General features: G+C 36.6%; 2 protein-coding genes across 5 annotated transcripts in view; one reads left to right on the top strand and one right to left on the bottom strand.

Annotated features, from left to right (window-relative positions):
• LOC139977168 (sortilin-related receptor-like) overlaps positions 1-3206 on the bottom strand; it is a 62711-nt gene extending 59505 nt beyond the window's left edge. Inside the window, exon 1 of the mRNA XM_071986382.1 lies at positions 2831-3206. Within this exon, the coding sequence (XP_071842483.1) occupies positions 2831-3082 (252 nt within the window). The 5' untranslated portion in view covers positions 3083-3206. The remainder of the gene's footprint in view (positions 1-2830) is intronic.
• LOC139977178 (uncharacterized) overlaps positions 1-22688 on the top strand; it is a 41869-nt gene that overhangs the window by 7551 nt on the left and 11630 nt on the right. For 2 of the 4 annotated variants that reach the window (XM_071986412.1, XM_071986411.1), the window contains exons 2-16: positions 1531-1584; positions 7078-7154; positions 7843-7969; positions 8459-8530; positions 9075-9146; positions 10053-10124; positions 11611-11682; positions 12674-12745; positions 13449-13520; positions 14130-14201; positions 14653-14724; positions 15234-15305; positions 20786-20857; positions 21835-21906; positions 22360-22431. In XM_071986412.1, the coding sequence (XP_071842513.1) occupies positions 1531-1584; positions 7078-7154; positions 7843-7969; positions 8459-8530; positions 9075-9146; positions 10053-10124; positions 11611-11682; positions 12674-12745; positions 13449-13520; positions 14130-14201; positions 14653-14724; positions 15234-15305; positions 20786-20857; positions 21835-21906; positions 22360-22431 (1122 nt within the window). The remainder of the gene's footprint in view (positions 1-1530; positions 1585-7077; positions 7155-7842; positions 7970-8458; positions 8531-9074; positions 9147-10052; positions 10125-11610; positions 11683-12673; positions 12746-13448; positions 13521-14129; positions 14202-14652; positions 14725-15233; positions 15306-20785; positions 20858-21834; positions 21907-22359; positions 22432-22688) is intronic. The other 2 variants (XM_071986413.1, XM_071986414.1) reach the window with 2 other exon arrangements.

Below are 22688 nucleotides of genomic sequence, written 5' to 3'. Positions count from 1 at the left end.
CCAAAATGACCCGTGTGCAAGAAATTACTTACATATTTGTCAATAAAATGACGAAGATCTATGAAGTCTGTTACAATTACTGAAAGAGCAACTGCGCCACCAATTTTATCACCAGCGCCACACTGTGTGTTGCGTGTCTGAACTTCGCAATACTCTAGCAAAGAAATACCAGTTCCACAATCACGAAGAATCTTCTTGGAAAACAACGTGAAAACAGTTTGCAGGAAAGAAAGTTTGGCCGTGTATCGTAATATAACAAAATTCTCCCACCATATGAAGTATATTTTCAAATGATTTATACCAGAAGATTTAGTTTTGGGGTGTTTTAAGTCTTAAGTGTCCGAACTTCGAAGTCACCATGCTACTACTGTACTGTACTTATATACATACTACACATGTATAAGTACTGTTACTTGGTGATCATCAGCACAAACTATTACTGGGCTGCTCTAAAAAGCCTTTGAACAGCGATTTCAGGAGAATGCTATTGAGAATTTGTGATTTTAGCCAGTACAGATAAAAAAAATCATTAACTTCATCATTAACCTAGATCCAATAGAGAAAATTGTTGAAAACAATCCCCCTTCCTTCCCCCTCCCCCACCAGGAAAATAAAAATAAGGTACAGCTCATGTACCATTTTAGCAAATATGTACTGTAAAACTGTTTCTTCAGATCCACAAGACTTGAGCAAGTCTGATGAAGATTTGATAACGCCAATAAGTTCACCATGGTAACACAAGAAAGTTTTTTATCTCGATGATCTATACATCACAGCTCTTACAGAGCTCCAATCTTAGCAGCGCTGTTTTAGTTGAACTCTGCACGTCTGTGCAGCACAGCATTTTACAATGACTAGTGGGAGGGCTGCAGTTGTCTGTGAACTTGTGAAGCAATATAGGATGTCTTAAATAAATTAGGTTGTAACACTATTGTCTCAGAGGATACTTCCAGCGCATGATTTGAAAGCTGGATACACCATCGCTCAGACAAACTGTACAGTAACGTGTTGTTACGTGTTGACCCTACACAGCAAAGTCCGAGTCAGATCAAATCGTAAAGTACTGTAAGGTGGAAATGTCCAACAGCTGCAGGTTTCCTCCCTCCCTTACCAACATTTTTAGTAATGACCGCGAATGCACTAATGATATAACTAATCATAATTAAAGAAAGATCATTAAATTGTGAATCATAACAAACAACATGCCAAGTTCTGTTATGAGAGACTAATTAAAAACTGATACCAAAAAAATTTAACAAATATATTCTCCTCACATAAAAACAGTCCTTATTATCTACAAAAAACAGAGAAAATGTATTAAAAACTGAAACAAGTAAATAATTGGGATTTAGTTTCCTTATAAGACTGATTTGATCGGACAGATTTCGGCTATATAAGTATATAATCGTATGAATTTCTGAGAAAGACAAGGGAATGAAAGTGACACACCTACGAAATGCTAGACCAAGACAAAATTTAAATGAAAAGTAGGAGAGTGTAAAGATCTACGAACATTGATTGTTTTTCCAGGTTCCAGAATTGTTCAGTCGGAAAATTTACTGTTATACCTGGCATCAGACAAAGGTAAGATAATTTACTTAAATAATAAACTCCAGTGTCAATTTTTAAGGATTGTTTTGTTTTACTTCTCATATGCCTAGCACTATTTTAGTTAATACTGTTCGGTACCTCCAAAGTGATGGAAGCCAGTATCAACTTATCTCTGTACCCATTTTGCGTTAAAATGCAAATTATGTTCTGAATTCGAAGTAGACAACTAGTTAAACCTGCCGGACGATCGCCAAAGCTCATTTTGTGTTCCAACAGAAACATAAGTGAATAGGCTAACTAACTTTCTTTGTTGTTAAAATGATTCTAGGCTATGTATACAGTACTAAGGTCACAAGGTGTCCCCTATTTCTGGAGACAGCTGGTCCACAAATTTCATGTGCCGCCCCCGAATTATAAGTCCCCATATTTTATGTAAAAAACAATGTTCATCAAAATTTGTGAAGTTCGGTTAAAGCTGGATGGAACTGTTTAGTGTTATTCTGAAGGGATCTTAGGATGCCATAGAACATCTCTGTTTCAAGTGAAAGCTCTCTCTGGTAACAGAAGCTCCATTAGCAAAATATAACATTAATGATCAGTTCCCATGATCTTGCAAGAATTATGTTCATGGCTTGGCAGAGAGCCAGAAATGGAGAAAAATATCAAGATCAGATATACAAGTGGTTAGCATTTTTTTCCCTTTTGGAATGTGGGGTCTTATGTTAGACTATTCAATACAGAAAACCTGATTGAATTTCCAGCTAACTTCTGTAGGCTTCATCTAGTAATATACTGTACCTGGATCGGTGCTAATTGGGCCATTGAGGCGATATTGTAATTTGCTTTCGTAAAATAATTCCTCTTATGGTGTGTTTGGGGTAGGGGGTGTTGCCATTCAATAGCTTAGACCTTAACTACAAGCATGTACCTGTGGAATACAGCCCACAGGCACTCGTAACGTTAATGTAGGTGTATAGTATATAAACACGGAGTACGTGTTTATATACTATACACCTTATAACGTTACGAGTGCCTGTGATACAGCCTAGGTCTAAGGGCTTCATCAATATTACTTTTAAGGCTAGGCCTAACTAGTAAGTTCTGTTAGTTACGTAATTTACGAATAGGCCTAGGCTACTGTTATTACCTAGCCTATCCTAAGTTTTTGTACTTGGATTAGGCACTATCCATTTCTAATTTGAATTAATGAAACACAGAGCTATCAACTAACGCATATATTCTTCAGCGAACTGAGTTTTCATTTCTCAAGAGACATTACCTTCGTCACGTCAACATTTGTCGGTCCTGTGTTGTCTCCAATATCATTGCCACTTTGCCGTCTATGTCGAGCTAAAGTATCATCACTGCCAGAATATGTGCTCTTTCTTATTCTTGTAAATGACTCTTTTTGCTGATTACTACCTGGTAGAAAGAATAGGGTTTTGGCTTTCGAACCGAATCGAACGGAATGTGAAGTAGAAACGAAAAAAGTTACAAAAAGAAGTAAACACGGCAATTGCCGCAACGCCATTTTCGTTGGTTCTTGTACTAAGGCCAGATTTGACTGTCAGATATCTGGACTGTACGTCTAAACTCGTAATGATATAGCAAGTGCATTTCAATCAATATATCCCTGTTGCGTACGCACTGCGCTGTGTGTGAACTGCTAATATGCTTACATATAATGGATGAGTATTACATATTATTGGAACAACGTACGAAAATGTTTAGGTTTATAAGGGTTATGTACAATGTTAGGAAGATAAACTTATCAGAATATAACTGTTTTGTGAGAATGGAATGGTTACATACAGTAGACGTCTTGCATAAAATAGAAAAAATAATAATAACAATTATAATAATAATAATCATCATCATCATCATCATCATCATCATCATCATCATCATCATCATCATCATCATCATCATCATCATCATCATCATCATCATCATCATCATCATCATCATCATCATCATCATCATCATCATCATCATCATCATAGTGATGATGATCATGATCATGATGATCATAATAATAATAATAGATTGAAGAAAAGTAAAAAGACCAGTATATTGTCTCTACCATGTACAAAGTTCATCCTGTGATTTAATTTATTTACATTAAGTTTGCAATGTAAACAAAATATCCCTGCTACAGCATTTTTTTGTTTTGCCTACTCATATAAGTGAATAGCGGGAAAGGATCCCTTCTTTGAAGAGGAGGGTAAGGGAGAAGAACGGAAGGGGTGACGAAGAATTAGGACGAGGAGATATGTCATATGTCATTGCGCAAAAACGGTTACCTGTGTTTTATATATCTATTCGGAGTTTGATGATATTCACCTATAGAATATGCTAAATGTCTGGTGTGCTCATTAAAACCTATAATTTGTTGATGATGTCATTTTCTAAGTCTAGTCTTAGGCTAATGTCTTAGGCTCACTACATCCAACACCACTTGTAATGCATTGAAAAAACCTTTCAATATCAATAGAGGGCAAAGTAGAGGGCGGTATGCTGGTATAATATATACGGCTCTGATATGATGTAGAAAACTCTAATATGACAATACATACCAGGGGTATACCAGTGCTAATACAACATTTGTGTTTTTCGTGACTGCAAATGGCAGAGCCGAAATAAAGCAAAAATAAAACAGAATACCTCTTCTGACCAGCCATCTTGTTTTGTGTTTGTTTGTGTTGTTTATTATGTATGTTGTATTTCCAAAAAAAAACATATTATTTATTGTTAGTTATTTTTTCAAGAATATCTAGAATGGTCGGTAGTGGAGAACATTGGTCTTTAAGCTTCAATTGTTGTGTTTTACTTTTTGGCTAATTCTTTATGAATAAAACAAAACAAAAAATTATCACAAGATCTGGTTCAGGCAGAAAGCAGAAAGACGTAGAAAGGGCAGACTCTTGTGATACATTTGATTTTGCTTACATTGACCCTTCAGAAACATAAATGGTCATGTAAATGAAGCGTCGCCTTCACAAGCAAATGACGAATACAGCTGAGCTAATCTGCAGAACGAAACACACATTATATATATGTTAGGAGGATATTTGACTTTATTATAAGGAGCCAGGCGCGTAGCCAAGAGGGTGTTTTGGGTGTTCAAACACACCCCATGGCCCAAGTGCCCCCAATGCAAAAAACACCACTGACTTGGAGAGATACTCTAGTGATAATTATCGCACCCTCCTCCGGGCCTCACTCGAGTCTCTTCCAATCCTTCTTACAACGATGCACTTTGTACTGTATCTATCTATCTATCTATCTATCTATCTATCTATCTATCTATCTATCTATCTATCTATCTATCTATCTATCTATCTATCTATCTATCTATCTATCTATCTATCTATCTATCTATCTATCTATCTATCTATCTATCTATCTATCTATCTATCTATCTATCTATCTATCTATCTATCTATCTATCTATCTATCTATCTATCTATCTATCTATCTATCTATCTATCTATCTATCTATCTATCTATCTATCTATCTATCTATCTATCTATCTATCTATCTATCTATCTATCTATCTATCTATCTATCTATCTATCTATCTATCTATCTATCTATCTATCTATCTATCTATCTATCTATCTATCTATCTATCTATCTATCTATCTATCTATCTATCTATCTATCTATCTATCTATCTATCTATCTATCTATCTATCTATCTATCTATCTATCTATCTATCTATCTATCTATCTATCTATCTATCTATCTATCTATCTATCTATCTATCTATCTATCTATCTATCTATCTATCTATCTATCTATCTATCTATCTATCTATCTATCTATCTATCTATCTATCTATCTATCTATCTATCTATCTATCTATCTATCTATCTATCTATCTATCTATCTATCTATCTATCTATCTATCTATCTATCTATCTATCTATCTATCTATCTATCTATCTATCTATCTATCTATCTATCTATCTATCTATCTATCTATCTATCTATCTATCTATCTATCTATCTATCTATCTATCTATCTATCTATCTATCTATCTATCTATCTATCTATCTATCTATCTATCTATCTATCTATCTATCTATCTATCTATCTATCTATCTATCTATCTATCTATCTATCTATCTATCTATCTATCTATCTATCTATCTATCTATCTATCTATCTATCTATCTATCTATCTATCTATCTATCTATCTATCTATCTATCTATCTATCTATCTATCTATCTATCTATCTATCTATCTATCTATCTATCTATCTATCTATCTATCTATCTATCTATCTATCTATCTATCTATCTATCTATCTATCTATCTATCTATCTATCTATCTATCTATCTATCTATCTATCTATCTATCTATCTATCTATCTATCTATCTATCTATCTATCTATCTATCTATCTATCTATCTATCTATCTATCTATCTATCTATCTATCTATCTATCTATCTATCTATCTATCTATCTATCTATCTATCTATCTATCTATCTATCTATATATATATATATATATATATATATATATATATATATATATATATATATATATTATATATATATATAGGTCAAACCTTTCAAATGATCCTTCTTACAGTTCAAACTTTTGAGATGAAGTTGAACCTAGCTAGTTGCTTGTAAATTATATATATTGAGAAAGGTATCTCTTAAGGTTCGCATTTTCCTTGCATCAATAATTGAGTCTATATAGGATTACATTTTTCTGATGTGAATAGAATTATTCCACAAAATAATTATCAATTTTTCTTTGCATGATTTGAGCTCAAACATTGCACCATTTTGCATCTAGAGGCCTTAAAATTCCAGTTTTTTCGCCATAGGGGAGGGGGACACCCCTCCCCTTATACCCCTCCCCTATGTCGGTCTCCAGCAAAACACCCCCAATGAACAAATCCTGGCTACGCGCCTGTAGGGAGCAGACCACTGAAGTCACCTCAAACCGGTCCCGGCCAAAATGGATCCGCTCTGTGCTCTCTGTAACACAAACTTCTATAGTACTAGTAATATCCCTGTTATCAAAAAAAAAAAATCACTTTTGATTGCATTGCTTTAAAAATTTTGTCAACAAAAGGGCACCATGAATTGACAAGAAAAAAGAACTTTCACTTACGCCAGAGGCAAATGGAACCTTTGCGGTGGCAATGCCGTGCGTGTGTGTTCGCGTTTTGCGTGTGCGTGGGCAAGTGCGTGCGTGTTCGTGAGTTACGTACGCCTAGCTTGTAAACACGGTACGCATCTCAAGAACAAATATATTATAACCATGCCATATGGGTACTCTGGTAGCCAATAGACTGTATACAGATGTGTCGCAATTTTTTTGATAATAACATGAATATTAATAAGTGGGCGGGGCTTAATGTAGCAGTATTAAAATGACCATACTTTGATAATGACAAGGAATCAATCGACATGTCGGCTTTGTGGCTATTCTTTAGGTGATAGTAAATCCAGTAATACTATAAGAACCTCGCATTCCTTTATGTTTTCTTATACAGCATAATGAGACTTCAAACGTTACTGCATGTTTGGTTACTCTTCGGGCACAGCTTTTCAATGGTTACCACAGATAATAGTGAGTCAGTTATAAGTATTAAATTTACATCCAGCTTCGACTAAATATAAGTTATGTTTACTTAGAAAAATGGTACTTTCAGAAAATTATCTTAAAGTAAATCCACAGATATTGTTAGCATTAATCAAAACGCAGGTTAGACTATTTATAGTTATGACGATATTTCAGGAGCATCAACTAAAGGCAAGGATCCAACTCACGGGGTTGGTGCTGCGGGTGAGGGGAGGGGCGGTGTTTGGGGGGGTCGGAGAAGATTCTACACCTGTACACAATGGTTCTGAATGGGCAAAATAACCAGGTACAACTAATCATTAATTAACGTTAAATGTATATATATATTATGATAATCCAGAACAGCGAATAAACCTCCAGCCGCCACAGGGTTTCTAATCAGCCTCATCTCCCTCTTACCGCCCAATATGTTAAAACTATATGTTACGCCCAGTGGTTCGAAACATGTCAAGGTCGGTTGTAATTCTACTGGCAGGTGTCGTCACATAACCTACAGCATAATACTATAGTCTTCTTCTGTGACATGTTTTACTGTAGAGAGCAACCGCCATGCTGACCAACCTAAAATTATGTGCGTTTGTATTGGACTATTTTCACACACTATTACATATATAACAAAGATTTGCTTGTTTGATAGATAATGATATCATCTTTAAAATTTGACACGTGACCTTAGATCCCGACGCCTGCGGTAAAGGTGGAGTGTGTCAATGCATCGAGACTGATATTACGATTGAAGTTGACTGTAGTGGGGGCAGTATACATGTTATCCCGCGGAACATTCCATCTAATACCATATCTGTGTAAGTACTGTGTCATTTGATATTTTTAAACGAAACTGCTACGATTGATTATTTGTGGGGGTCGTGGGGGGGGGGGGGGTAGTAAATAATACCGGAAAATAAGGCTAAAACACATTTTCAGCGAAAATTAATTTACTGGAGAAAAATCAATAAACCCTTTTTAGGGGAAATCGAGAATTGTGACTATAAATTAGACTGTAGACTTCGTGCAAGGTTATGCTACATTAACTACTTTTATTTATTTTTAATAGTGAAGTTGTAGGTGGGAAGCCTGGCGGTTTGAGGTGGGGGGGGGCTACAACCCTACGTCCCCGCTGGATCCACGCCTAATGACTTCTAATCACTGTTAACTCTTGTACATTGCGGCATATGTTAAATGTTGCTTGGGTAATTTACATGACAATCCTTTTCTTCGAAAATATGATATTTCTCAGTCTTCATTTATTATTCTACTTCTGTTCTGAACATTGTGTTTGCTTTTAAATACAGCGCCATTACATACACCCATATTAATGAAATTCCTGACAATGCGTTCAGTGGACTGTCGAAGCTTCAAACTCTGTAAGTACTGCTAACATTTGGAGGCAAACAATTCGTTTGCGTTATAGATAGCCTTTCTTCTATCTTCTCGATCCGTTTTCTCTATCTCATCACAATCAGGTAACGGTTACTAAAAGTGAGACACTTTAAATTAATTCTTACTAAATGGATGCTAAAACAAACGTGTATGAGTAGTCGCAGACAAACCAAAAGGAATATTTGTGATAATGTTTATGTGTTAGAGAATATCACCATGCAATGTCCATAATTTGAACTAAATGTGTCTTCTATTTAATAGCCTAATATAGTGGCCTATTTGTGTATGTCGTAATGGTCAATACACTGGCCACAAGGCACATCAGATGGCGATCAAAGTAGCAGCAAAACACATTGTGGATTTTTCTTTTTTAACAATTTAAGATACCAGTTTTAGAAAAGGTCTATCTCATGCTTGGGTTTATTGCTCTCCGCGTTCGATTTATCTCAAAGTAGTATCCACCTTCAGCCTGATTTCCAATTAATAATGAATATGAAGGTCTTATAAAAACAATGATTCCTCCTTCAGAACACTGAGCAACAACGAAATTGCGATCCTCAATAGCGACAGCTTTCACGGTATTCCCTCTACGACTAGGCTGTAAGTAAAATATTTGTTTATTTTTCTTATAACGAAGAGATTACTTCTCAATTTGTTTTCTAACTTTAAACTCCTAAGCATACTTGGCTGATAACTGGATGCGTTGGTATCTGGCGGGACATGTCAAACTTGCCCAATTTACTTGAAAGCGACTTTCCTTTCCCCCTCAATATCGAAAGAATTAGGAGCTAGAGTATATGCGTAACAGTTAAAAATCTGTGACTGATGAATGAGAAATTCTAAGCATCCTTGACAAAGTTGCAATTCCTGCAAATCGTTATCGTTATAAATGATAAATTAACACGATATATATATATATATATATATATATATATATATATATATATGCGTTTATGTGTGTGTTTACATATGTGTGTATGGGTGCGCGTGCGTGTGTGGGTGCGTGTATGTATATATGTGTGGGTGTATATGTATATATTTATCACCGTGTTTCTATTGCAACCAATGCAATCATTATAGGTCATATTAGGTCCTTCAATATGTTTGATTCAGCACTTGACAAACCAATCTGGATTTTCGGAAACAAACCTTATAATATATAAAGAAAGACAACAAATGAAACATATTTGGCTCGATGATGCCATATTTAGATTGAATAAGTCATAAGTCTGGTGTCTTAAGAAACATTAACTCCTTGATATCATGGAAATGCATATCATATATTCCGCTGTCAGTTGGGAAATATGTTCACCGCAGTTATCTTGATCACATAAGACTAATGATGATTGGTGGGTTTGCCTCTCCTTGAATTCTGATTAGAATATTGTCCATATTTTCTGTTTCGGTCAGGCAAGATTATATCTTGATTAAAATCTTTAATTTGGTTGATCCCTGAAAAGAAAGATAAAGTTAAATAATTTGAATATTCTTCTGATACATTTCCAGCATGTTAAGCAACAATAACTTATCCGCTTTGGTAGCGAAGCAGTTCGAAGGTATGCCGTTACTCGAGCAAGTGTAAGTAAAGCCCTAACCTGTACTTTTACTGTCAAATGGCGCACTGCATTTTTTGAGCGATTATGCATCCATAGTGTCACAGATAATTATAAAAATATACATTTGAATGAACTTCGAAGTACTGTGATGTGGCAAATATTGCATGTAGGTCGGTAGAGATGGTACTGTCGTTGCCCTTGGGGATAACTATTTGTTAGGCTATTTCGGAAGCCCAGTTCCAAGAAGCTCCACTCAAATGAATGACGAAAAAGTTCTGTTGATTTCATAAAGAGTTATTCTCTCCGTGGTACAATTAAAATTTTCAATTAAAATGTCTTCAAGATACTGATTGGAAACAATGAATTGGTATAAATTATATGGCCACACTATTCTGATCGTAAGCACTGGTTGATTCCTTTTCAAATTAATTTGCCTTTATCAAAAAAAAAAAAAAACTGCTCAGAAGTTGTAAAGCTTGGGGTCTCACGTGATGGGGCATCTGATCAATGGTTGGTTCAATATATACTACTTCGAAACATCATTACGGTAATATTCATCAAATGTATCAATGAACCAATCATGAGTAAGAAAGGAAACAAAACGTATTCCTCAGTTTTGGTTATAGTTTTGGTTATAGTTATAGTTTTGGTTATTCTCTGTCTGAAAATACGGGCTCCTAAGCTAGACGTCTGAAAGTGGACCGAACACTTTCTATTGTATTTCCTTGTTTTGACACCGTGGGAATGCTGTAAATTGCTCCAGTTTCTCACGTTATAGTTTAAAAAAATGTATATAACATCGTCTAAAATTTCCCCTTTGCAGGACAATGCGATTTGGAAACACCAGATGTTTAGCAGGTGTTCTGCACGCATGTAGGCGGAGCTTTCTTGGAAATAGTTCATGTTTACTTGTGATTGGCTCCTTGGGCTTTTTGAGCGATGTGCTAGTCAATAATAGCAAGTGTGGGGATTTGGTTGAAGCGACTATATTGCAATACCTTGAATGATATCCCATAAAAGGAGCCTCCCTCAACTTCCTAGCGTAAGTCGTTGCTACCCAAGGAGATTTGTCAGATCTGCATGTCTTATCACTCGAGTCAGAAGATTTCAAAATGATTTATTTTTAAGTAACGGTCGCATGTATATAATTAACGTGATAAAACTCGAAACTTTTCTTTTTACTAATGGTTCTAATTTAACTTGAGAGGAGAATAAACCAACGAAAACGCAACTGGAACCTGTTGTTCGTTTTTTTTTTTCAGTTTGATGCCAAACTGTCGTTGATTTATAGGCTTCGTGTAAGCCTAATGTTTCATCATCCCATGAGCAAAATCCGTACTTCATGCATGCCCTCTATACTCGCCGACGGGGTAACGGGAGTCCCAGCACGTACGCTTTCAATAATGAATATATACCAACATATATTATCATCCTGTCTCACTATTTTAGCGACATTAAGAGAGTTCTGCAAAAAATGGTGTCATTTCCCTATCTTTGTAACCCTGCAGGTTTTTGAGAAGAAACAAGATCCAGTCGATTCAAGAAGGCAGTTTTGATGGGCTTGTAAATTTGCTCGTAATGTAAGCGGCTTTTTAGTTCATTAATACGCTACCTATACAAGCCTGCCAAGAGGGACGAGGGGTGGGGGTCAAGGGTTACTTCCCGGGGCCGTGGGATATTAAGGGGGATAAATATGGGAGAGGCTCGGGAAAATAGGCGATAGAAAATATAGTGTTGTTTCTTTAGTTTGTTATATATTTAATGAAATATGAAATGTGAACAAATTGGGCTTTGATGACATACATATCCCTTGGGCCCAACATGGCCCTCGACACCTATGTACCCAAATAGACATGGCATGCATTGTCCATAATGATGGGTAAAAAGTCAATTATATCGTCAAAGATACCAACTACTATATAACAATACGGAAACGAAATTGATTGAAGCTGATGACAGGGTACCTCTATATGACTAGTAGAAGAGGGACGGAGCCTAATTTTCCCCATCCTATACATTGTACTCAGCTGGTACATGTAAGGACAAAAAAACACAAATTCTTGAGTTGAATTATTAGTGATACATTATTATGTCATTTAGTTAGAAACGTTTAGGTGCCGTCAAAATATTAAAATCATTCTCCGTAACTTTGCTGCCATTCAAGATTTTGCATGAAAAATGTTAAATTAAGTGATCAGTTTTGTTACAAAATGTTGTAATGATGACCCTCTGAGCGAAATTCAGCATTACGTTGCAAAATCTTGAATTGCTGAAAGAGACTTAAATGATAAACTAATCATGTTTGCTGGAAATTGTTACATTGATAATAATTTCGTCATATTTAATGTTTTATTTTCCACTTACTAGAATTAACTAAAGGAATTTACCCTTTTGTGGCAAATTGTTCAACATGTTTAATGAACAATGAATCAAATTGTTGTAGATTGCTGCTATCTTCACAGAAAGATCTTTATTCAATAATTTGGTACTAAATCCTAATACTGCGTGATCGTTCATTAAAAGCGGGTAATTTCAAAATAACGATCATTATTTATTTTTATTTCTCCGCAGTGAATTGGGCAATAATAAATTGACAAAGGTGCAACGGAATGTGTTCGAAGGCCTCCAGTCACTTGTTTTCCTGTGAGTCCCCCTTCTAATCACAATACACATGTACTCCTTTTCAACTAATTAATCTCGAAATTCTTCCAGTTAGCAGCCTGTTTAAGTTGTAGTTAGTAAACTATAATTTCAAAATAGATAATTAAAACAAGTGGACAACATCGATGCACTACTTCCAGGTATTTGTATACTTTGTGTAAACTTCTTCTATACCTTGTTACTGACCTGGACGCATTTGTAAATAAAATTCATTGCTATGCATACAGAAATATAGATAATTTCATGAACAGACTTAATAATAATGTTAATAATGTTCGATTTATATAGCGCTTTATACCAGCGATAGGTCTCAATGCGCTTTACACACGTTATATTACCCCTGGTCAATGATAACCTGACTTGTCCCAGAGACATTCCCTCCAGTCGGCAGCAGTTATATACTGCGCCCAATGACAAGTTACCTCACAGGTACCCATTTAACCCGTGGGTGGAGAGAAGCAATTGAGATAAAGCATCTTGCACAAGGACACAACGTAATGAACTAGGCAGGAATCGAACCAGCAATCCTTGGATCACGAGTCCGACACCTTAGCCAATTGGCCACCACGCTCTCGCTTTTGTGAAATGATCTTCAAAGATGAAGTAGAGTACACGTGATTCTACTTGCTCTGCTGTGGTTAACATTGTACCAATTTTATTTCAACACTCAATGTCTCTTTGACAGATACTTAGACAACAACAGAATACAAACGATCCAGGCTGGCAGTTTGCAAGGACTCACCGGCTTGTGGTTTATGTGAGTAAATATACACGTTGCGATCAAAATTATTAAACGGATGACATTATCAATACAATTAACTATATAGTAGCCTATATTGTAGACTGTAAGACAAAAAATTGCCATCAGTCATGATTCAAGGGTGTACACCCACTCCCGTTTCAACCAGACCGAGAAAAAAAGTATTATTAGCACCTTGCGCAAAGCCCTAATTTATAGCTCAGATATGCCCCAGAATGCACCATTTCACATATGAACACAGAACCCTCCTTCTATCTACATATGAGGCGGGCGGCCCTCAACGACGCCAAGGACACGTTCTCTCCTCTCTGAAATCCTGGAACCGCCCCTGAATTCGTTTTATCACGTCACGTTGTTTAGCTCTATGAACATCGTAGATGATCAGTCAAAGTGACTGAACTATCCAGTCTAGCATTTAATACGTGGTTCTATATAGATCAGCTCCTCAGATTTGCTGCAAGTTATATTTATGTAGGAAAAGATAGCAGTGAGCTACTGTTAGGACTTAGGACTAGGGCGCACGCCTATAGTCCACTGTGTGATATGATTGATTTAAATTCGTGCGGCTCTAGAAATTAAATTATTACTCTATCCAATCATCTTCAGTTATTTACAAGACAACTTCCTACAAACGTTGCCAGAGAAGCTCTTTGAAGATCTTTCGTTAGTTAAGGATTTGTAAGTATTCATTGGTGGTTATAATGGAGAAATCTGGCTTATATCACATTGTTATCTCTCATCTGGGGTGGTAGAGCAAGCGGACACAGTTTAACGCCCCCACCCCCAAGTTCCGTAAAAAACCTTCTTTTTTTATTTGAAAACTGTCTTCATGATGAATAATAATTAAACAAATATAGTTTAAAAGTTCCCTGTCGTTTAAAATTTAATAAAAAAGAACATAATTGTGTCCCACTTGGGGCTGAGTCACCCTAATTGTCAATTAAGAGCACACGTCTGGACCTAGATTCAACCTACACTTACTTCCTAAAGCTGATGTTTGTCCTTCGTTAACCGGATTGGGACCCACCAACGTTTGTCTATGCATTAGGAAATGTTAATTTACCTCTATTTCCTACTTCAACGACATTTGATTAGCCAAAATGTCGTTCTTTTTACGTACTCATTTCAGGCGGCTGGACTCGAATAAACTTCAATTTTTGCCATTGACGCTATATGAAGATATGTCTTCACTTTCATCATTGTAAGTAACTGTTACTGCATAATCATTAGTACCACTTGATAAAACAAAATGGCATTTAAATGAAGCACAAATATTGCTTTCAGATGAGCCCTTTTTCTACAAGTTGATTTATTATTGTAAAACAAAATGAAAACCGAATTCCTCTTTAAAACTATTCCTGTCACTTTCTCTGCTTTGTCGAATGAAACTGGTTGTGAACCCTGGTTGCAGTATTTGCAAGGTACTATGGCTAGGTACTATGGACTGGCACATATGCCCACACCACCTGCCATCCTACACATAGATATGATGATATAAAGGGATAACTACTAGCTATGGCTGGATATCTCACTTGATAAGGCACAGATCGTGTAAACTGAAGATCGGTGGTTCGAATTCCTTTCTAGCAAACATCTTTTTTTCTCTTTCAAATTTCCTTCATATTTCATATTCCCTGTCAATTTCTGTCGTTATACTCGTAAGAACTCGTAAAAACATAAATCAGTTACAATGACTTTTGCTGTTTGCAGGGAATTAAACCACAATGAACTGAACAGTTTACCGGCAAAATCGTTCGAAGGTCTATCATCACTCTCATCCTTGTGAGTAATTTATTTAGAGATATTGTTTACAATGGTTCTTCGAGGGATTACTAGGTTGTCTCAACGATTCATCGTACACTTTATTGACAACAAGCTGAATAGACAGACCTTTAATTTAATTTATACAAGGATCACACATGTAGTATACAAACAGCAATATTTCGTGACTATGGGTTAGACTTAACAATATAACGGTGTTGTAGAAACACCATATCCACATAATTTTCTTTTGATTTACAAGTAGAAAAGAGCCGTTTTCTCTTGAATGTAAGTTTGCACCCGATCATCACTTATTCCAATACATCTTTTTGATGCTTGTACAGAACACTTATTTTGTACAACCTCCGAGAACTTATCTTTCCAGTTTAAATAAACCCGGTTTGCTTTTGTCGTATTGTTGTCTGTTCAGGGGTGTCCGATCGGGAAACCAGAGATGTTTCTTCTTGTTCAAACAAAGATTTCATGCCTGAATAATTCACACCTTCCAGTGATGCTACCGAAAATAACTAAATAGGCCGAATCAGTAGCACAGTACTGAAAATAACGGGATCAACAAATTTTGACATAAAATCTTAGCAAAATTGAAAAATCTGATTTGAATGGGGAGATCAAATTCCACGCTGTGTAGAACGACTACGTACAAACCATCTCCTAAATACGGAATTAATACGTTGGAATACGGCTTTTGGTATAAATTGGGCTCCTTGATAACTTCTGGTGACGACGAGCCCGTGTTCGATGTACCATCGAAGCAGAGGTGTTGCCCCCACACACAAACAAATCTAGCAATTAAAGTTATACGTGGTTGATTGAGAAGGTTTTGTGTTTTGGCGAGCTCTGTCATGTGTTCACCGATCTCTGCGTTCTTCTATATATATATGCGAGGCATTCCTTCACAAGTTTCCCTTAGTAAGCTTGGTGCTTCAATATCATATTCCATCACCCCGAACACTCTCCCAATTTTCACACATGATAAGAGATCGTCCCCTGACTTCGCGTTCTTTCCTGCGTGGGATAGGGAAACAGTTCCAGCAAATAGCATCTGATTTCGAGGTTAAGTTGTTGCTCTGCTAACCATTAACACTCCCATTTCTCAACAAAGTTAACACCTACCGATTTTAAATACGTAAAAATGGTAACTGTTTCATGATACAAAACAGATAAAGGCACCCCCTAGACCTCGTTATAAGTGCTACTCTCGTTTAACGCACCTGGATGGCCGTGCCAATAACACCCGAATAGCACCCGAAAATGGTAATTTGACTGCCATTTCTGCTAAAACCATCAACAGGTAACTTTTGCTTCCCAACCCGTACTTCCTTCCCGTTGAGCGTATGTCGTTTATACGAACCCCTTTGCTTAGCGTCACATACCAACTATCCCGATGCCGTCTTTTGAAGACAATGAGTGAATTCGCTCCTGAAACCTAGTCCTTCTCTACAGCGCACTACGATTCATGTAGGCATGTCCTGCATATCAACCCACAGATAGATCTGCGTTTGCATCGAAGCCTTAAACCTGCCCACACAAGTTACCATATCGTATATACGTTCTATTCTTTGCCTGGTAACATTGAAAAGTAGTGGACGGCCCGTCACGACATTGTCTTTTAAGAGACGGTGCAAATCTTTATGTGCCGTTGGAAAAAGGCAAAAGAATTCTTTCTCAATATCTTTGAAGAGGTATCTCAATGTCAGTCCATGATAGACTGCTTGATCATATCGATCTCTTGATATGTGTAAAACATAAAGAAGTTTTATCTAACGCTCATAAAAACGGGACATCATCTTTGTTATTGTACCATTCTAAAAAATCGCGGAACGTTGCCATGTGTTGATCCTGCCACACTTGCTGACAGTACATCTATTCCTCATTGGACACCCTTTTCTTTATTATACAAACTCCCATGTGGCGGTATAGATGTCATTGATAATTTACCAAGATAATCAATCCAATCGTGCGGGAAGAAGGCTTTTGTTTCTTGACATTTGTAGGCTTGAAGAAATTGTTATTATTACATCCGGAGCTAAGTAGTTTTTGATATCTAAAAGTTTCGACCATTTTGAAGAAGTGCACAAATAGCCACTATTACGTTTAATAATCTAGCTGATGGCCGAGCGTCCGTCGTTTTCACTCTTAATCTCGGTTTTTGTTAAACTTCTCAAGACTTCCATACATGAGAAAACTTCATGACATTAATGTGATAGTTGCCCGAACGGAAACTGATCACGAGAATTTGTCTACGATAATTCATCAGTGTTTCCAATGTAGATGTTAAAACAATTCGAAAAAAAGTTAAAGTCACATTCAGGTAGTCCTCTGCTATTTGATACGGCTCCAGAAATAGGCCCTATACTCGACATGGTTTCAAAAGCAGCCAGGTTGACTTCATGACGATAGGTGATGAAATGATCGACAAGAGTGGACTAGGGATCACCCTCAGAAACAAAACATTGCGGGATTTTGTATCCAACAACGTTTGAACAAACGTTAATACCAAACAATTTATGTTGACCAAGAAAGTTTAATATGGTGCGTTGGTGGTTGCGGCACTATCTTTATTCAAGTCTGTTTCTATATCGTACACGATCCTATACGGATGGTAGCGCTCGGAGAGAGGGATGACGATATCGATTTTGTAAAGTTTGTCAAAAATAGATAACGTCAATTGAAAAACACCTCGTGCATTCGTTACAGTTTGCTTACATTGTGGTATATGGGTTTTGATAGATAATCGTTGACAGCTAGGACGAAGAAATGTTTTGGCGTATGCGTATACATCAACAATATAGGAGGAATCATGAATTTGTCATAGTTGAGGTACATGGTCACAAGGTACCAAGGTATCTTAGTTCACCATTTAACTTACTGTGAAGTATAAAGCCAAAAGAGGCATTTAATGTAAAATGTTTAATTATCTGATCGTGTTGTAAAGATTCTAATATTTTGGAACATATGATGATATGAGTGATGTTTTTGGGTTTAACCTAAAATAATACATATCTTGAACTCTTTTCTGTATTCGGTGATGACTTCTGATTGCCACCCCACTTCCCCAGTGTTTCTGCTATAGACACTGCACTTGTAAGTCCTCTATCATAGCATCATGGGTGGATGGTGTTATTTGTGCAGGGTCTTCGAGTATGTATTTTCGATCCTCCTGCAAGCAGGAACGCGCGAAGAAGCCATCATTGGCTTATATCAAAGCCGTAAGCTGACCGACGTCAGTCTCTTAGATTCATATTTAACGTCCATGATTATGAATTGTCAATTGTCAACAACTTTGTAACTGGACGACATACATTAATCTTGGAGTGACTCGAACTAGAAACTTTATGATTGGAAGGCACCGGCGTTATAACCACTGAGCTAACACTCCTTGTGTTAACCCTCCTTGAGATAACACTCATGAGCTAACACTCCCTAAGTAGAATATTATCTGTTGTGTCTTGTTCTCCTTGCTCTTGAATGTCTTTTGATATTGGTGGTGGTTGTGATAGTGATGGTGCTGGTCCACGAGTTTTTGTTATGAAACTGTTCTATGCGAAACACAGTACCAATAAAATAGCCATACTTCTCCCTCATATAAATGGTTGCTGTAAGCCTGACTCTTTATATATATTCATCATTTTATTGTTATAATAGTAAAAGAACATTGCTTGATTCAACCCGCTTGTGCTGGGTATTTTGTCTCCTTTATCCACTTGATTTGGTCGGTGGTGGTTTTGTTGATATCTTTTTGATATTTTGAGTCGTTTCTAAAATGGCGGGCATATTTTTCGCATAATGGTGTACGAGAGGTAAACCCTGCTCATGTGCTTTCGCACCCCATGCCTTGAGGGGAAGATCTAAGAGAAGCCGAACCATATCAAGTGAAAACGAGTTCAACAAAATTCACCATAAGCTACAAGTGATATATCAAACCCTCGAGCTGGTGTTTCTGTAAGTGGTGATGATGGCGGTACCGGAATACGTCTTGCCCTATGTAGGAAAATGTGGGGAAATCTTTTTAGGGAACTACCGTATTTATGTAAATCGATAATAACATACGTCAAAGAACCTTGTGAAAATAAAGTAATTACCAAAGAGGCTCTTCTTCCTGAGCGAGATATAAAAGTTCAATTTCTATTGGAAACGAACATGTCGCATTCGGTGTGAAAATCTAACACTATAAAAATATCTTTCTCACGCTCGGAATACCCTTCATTACCTTCTTAAATATCGTTTGATAGAGGAATATCCTAAAAACGATGCATTACTGAGGGGATCATCATTTTAGTTGGAGGCAGTGGGAGTGTCCCTATTGGAGGCAAGATTTCGGCCCGTCGGTGGGACATTTTGGGATGCGGGGTAGGGGGTGGGTTTTGGCCCCTAGGGGGGGGTGTTACTTGCCCTTATACTGCAAATTATATTATCCGAAAAATGCAGCTTGTACTGTATTATAAATTCACCTTAAAATCTCAATACCTGTTTGCTGATGATTATCGGAAAACAAACTTCCGAAGTAGATTCAATGTTTCTTATTCTAAATACACTCTGACCAGGTGGGTTTAATTAGTAGAGAAAAGCTGTCGCAATCGAAAGAAAGAAACTTTATTTGGCGCTCATGGCGCGAACGATTTACCGTAAAATCACTGCCCGCACATGTAAGAATGTTCATTACACAATGGTAAAAGAAAATAGTCTACATATGGGCCCGGTCAAGATTTTAACACAGTCCTACACTCGTATCGTCCACATTTTACAGCCCCATGGAGGAAACGTCTGAAAACACCTCTTTATTCATTGCAATGGAAAAATATGACACAATGACATAAGCTTTATCGGTAAGACCGAGAGAAAGATAATATTCAAGAGAAAAGACATAAGACAGGCTAGCCACGAAAGTAAAAATAAGTCTAGGCCTGACGGCCGTAAACAAACAAGAGAGATCAGATTGGCGTATGATCTGTTGGGCGGGGCTTGCACGATTTTGTTTGAAGCATTGTAGAATCTACGGACTCATTAATGAATCTGGCAAATTATATTCAGCTCAAACTTTTTAACGACAGATAACTCAATGAAGATGATGAATATTGATATGAAAATTGCACAGAACGGTTTCATTTTCACTGACCATTTAGTGCAGTAAGCTGTAAATGTCGGAGTTTCAATTTGGCAAACAAGAACTGAGCTTTAATGCTGAAGAGTATTTGGCTGACGAGCATCCCCGAGCAGAAGTGAATTTAGTTTGGCCAACTTTCGAATTCCAGTGCACGGTTTTTATTTTTTCTCGGTGTATTTCTAATGACATCGGACGATCAATTCCTATATTAAAGGTAATTCATATTTGATTCTACCATGAACGTAGAGTCTTAGGAATATTGGAGAATATAACCCGACAGATGATTGAGGGATCGGACTCTTCAAAGTTTGACAGATACGGAAAGGAGTAATTGTATCAAACTGTTAGATATATTCCGCCATTCTTTTCCCTGCAGATATTTACAAAACAGCAAAATCAAACTACTCTACGAAGGAACATTTCAAGGACTCTCAAACCTGGATAACCTGTAAGTCATCATGTTGATACTATGAATGGGAGATCGATGTGGAAAAGGCACATTTATTAAAACCGAGTTAAGCAAAACGTTTACTCTATCATATGTTGATCATGACTGGTACTTTAATAAGTTTTTTTTTCTTTTAGTAGCATAGCATGTACGTAGCATGTGTATATTAATATTATTAGCTTAGTATTGTGCTCCTAAAACCAAACCATGGTTTACCGAAGCATGTGTTTGTAGTTTGTACCATGTTTTTTTGCATATGTTTATCATGTGTTTAGCAATTGTTTATAGCATGGGTTTTTAGCATGTGTTTTAGCATGTGTTTTAGCATGTGTTTAGCATATATGTTTAGCGTGTGTTTATAGCATGTGTTTATAGCATGTACGTAGCGTGTGTATATTAATATAATTAGCTTGGTATTGTGCTCCTAAAACCCAAACCATGGTTTACCGTAGCTTGTATTTAGCATGTGTTTAGTATGTGTTTATAGCATGTGCTTATAGCATGTGTTTATTAAAAACTATTAGCTTAGTATTGTGGTCTTAACACCAAGCCATGGTTCACCGAATGCGGTATTACGTGCGGGTCGTGGAAATTGCGTTCGTTGTAGCAGCTTCTCTAAGATTATTAGTTCAACAAAATTAAAGTAATTCCCCGAAATATTTGTTTTCTTTGATATTCGGGCTACATATCACAACAAAATGAGTTCATGGTGTACACCTACGTGAAAATGACACACAATATTTTACAGGGAAATCCTTTCGCAGTGTATTCCTTTGTTTGTATTCATACAAGAAGAAGAATGAACAAACTCAATAGCAATTAAGTAGTGGTTTGTGTATATGATCTGAAGCTAACAGTAAATTATTCTCTGCTGAATCAAGTACAATTATTTTATGTATTTGAATGAGAAAAATAAGTGAAAGCACTTATAAAGCGTACAGACAGATTTCACACTACTAACTTCATTTTTGTTTCAGTCGAATGAGCGAAAATGAAATTAACATATTGCCAAAGGGAGCCTTTACAGGAATGCCATCTCTCCAGGGGCTGTGAGTGTTTCACTTTTTTTTCTGTATACATTGCCATGATAACATGTGCAAAGCTGCATCAAATCTATCTACATGGTTAGCAACTTTATTCGACTCGACCGTACCCACCACTATACGAATTATACTGAAGCTATGATACGGCCGGGATCACTGCAGAGAGCAGAGAGAGAGAGCGAGGTGGGGGGGGGGGTGAGGGGGTAGAGAGATACACTTCGTTGCAACAGATTCAAATTTGTAAATATTGGTGTCATGTAGCATATAGGCAATCGTAGCTGTTTTACTAAACTCTACAAAAAGGATTCAAGAAATTACATTCTGTTCGAATGATACCATCCAATGCCTTGTTATACTGTATATATCCACTAATTAGCCATCTCTGAGTGTCCAGCTAACATATTCAAATTTCCTTGCGACATGACATGACATTCTGTTTTGTTTTGTTTCTTTCCAAAGGTATTTGGATTCGAACCAGATAACAACAATGCAGGTTGACGCTTTTCAAGGTCTCGTTAACTTACTCGTACTGTAAGTATAGCCCATGCTTTCTGGTGGTGTAGTTGCCAGTTCATCAATATACCAGATGCACAAGAAGACATAATTACAACGTTCTATTAAGCGATGATGCTACAGCAAAAGGGCAACATTGTTACCTGTAAGGTAACATAATCATGTGGGCTTAGTAAATTTAGTTATTTTAACGTTAACCATGTATTTTAATACAAAAGAATTTTATATGAATAATGTTTCAGTTAAACATAAAACGTACAGTTTACTTGTAACTG

This window comes from Apostichopus japonicus, chromosome 12, assembly GCF_037975245.1.
Source record: "Apostichopus japonicus isolate 1M-3 chromosome 12, ASM3797524v1, whole genome shotgun sequence".
Taxonomy (NCBI): Eukaryota; Metazoa; Echinodermata; class Holothuroidea; order Aspidochirotida; family Stichopodidae; genus Apostichopus; species Apostichopus japonicus.
The sequence above is the reverse complement of the archived record's forward strand: the minus strand, read 5'-3'. Positions and strand labels throughout refer to the sequence as shown.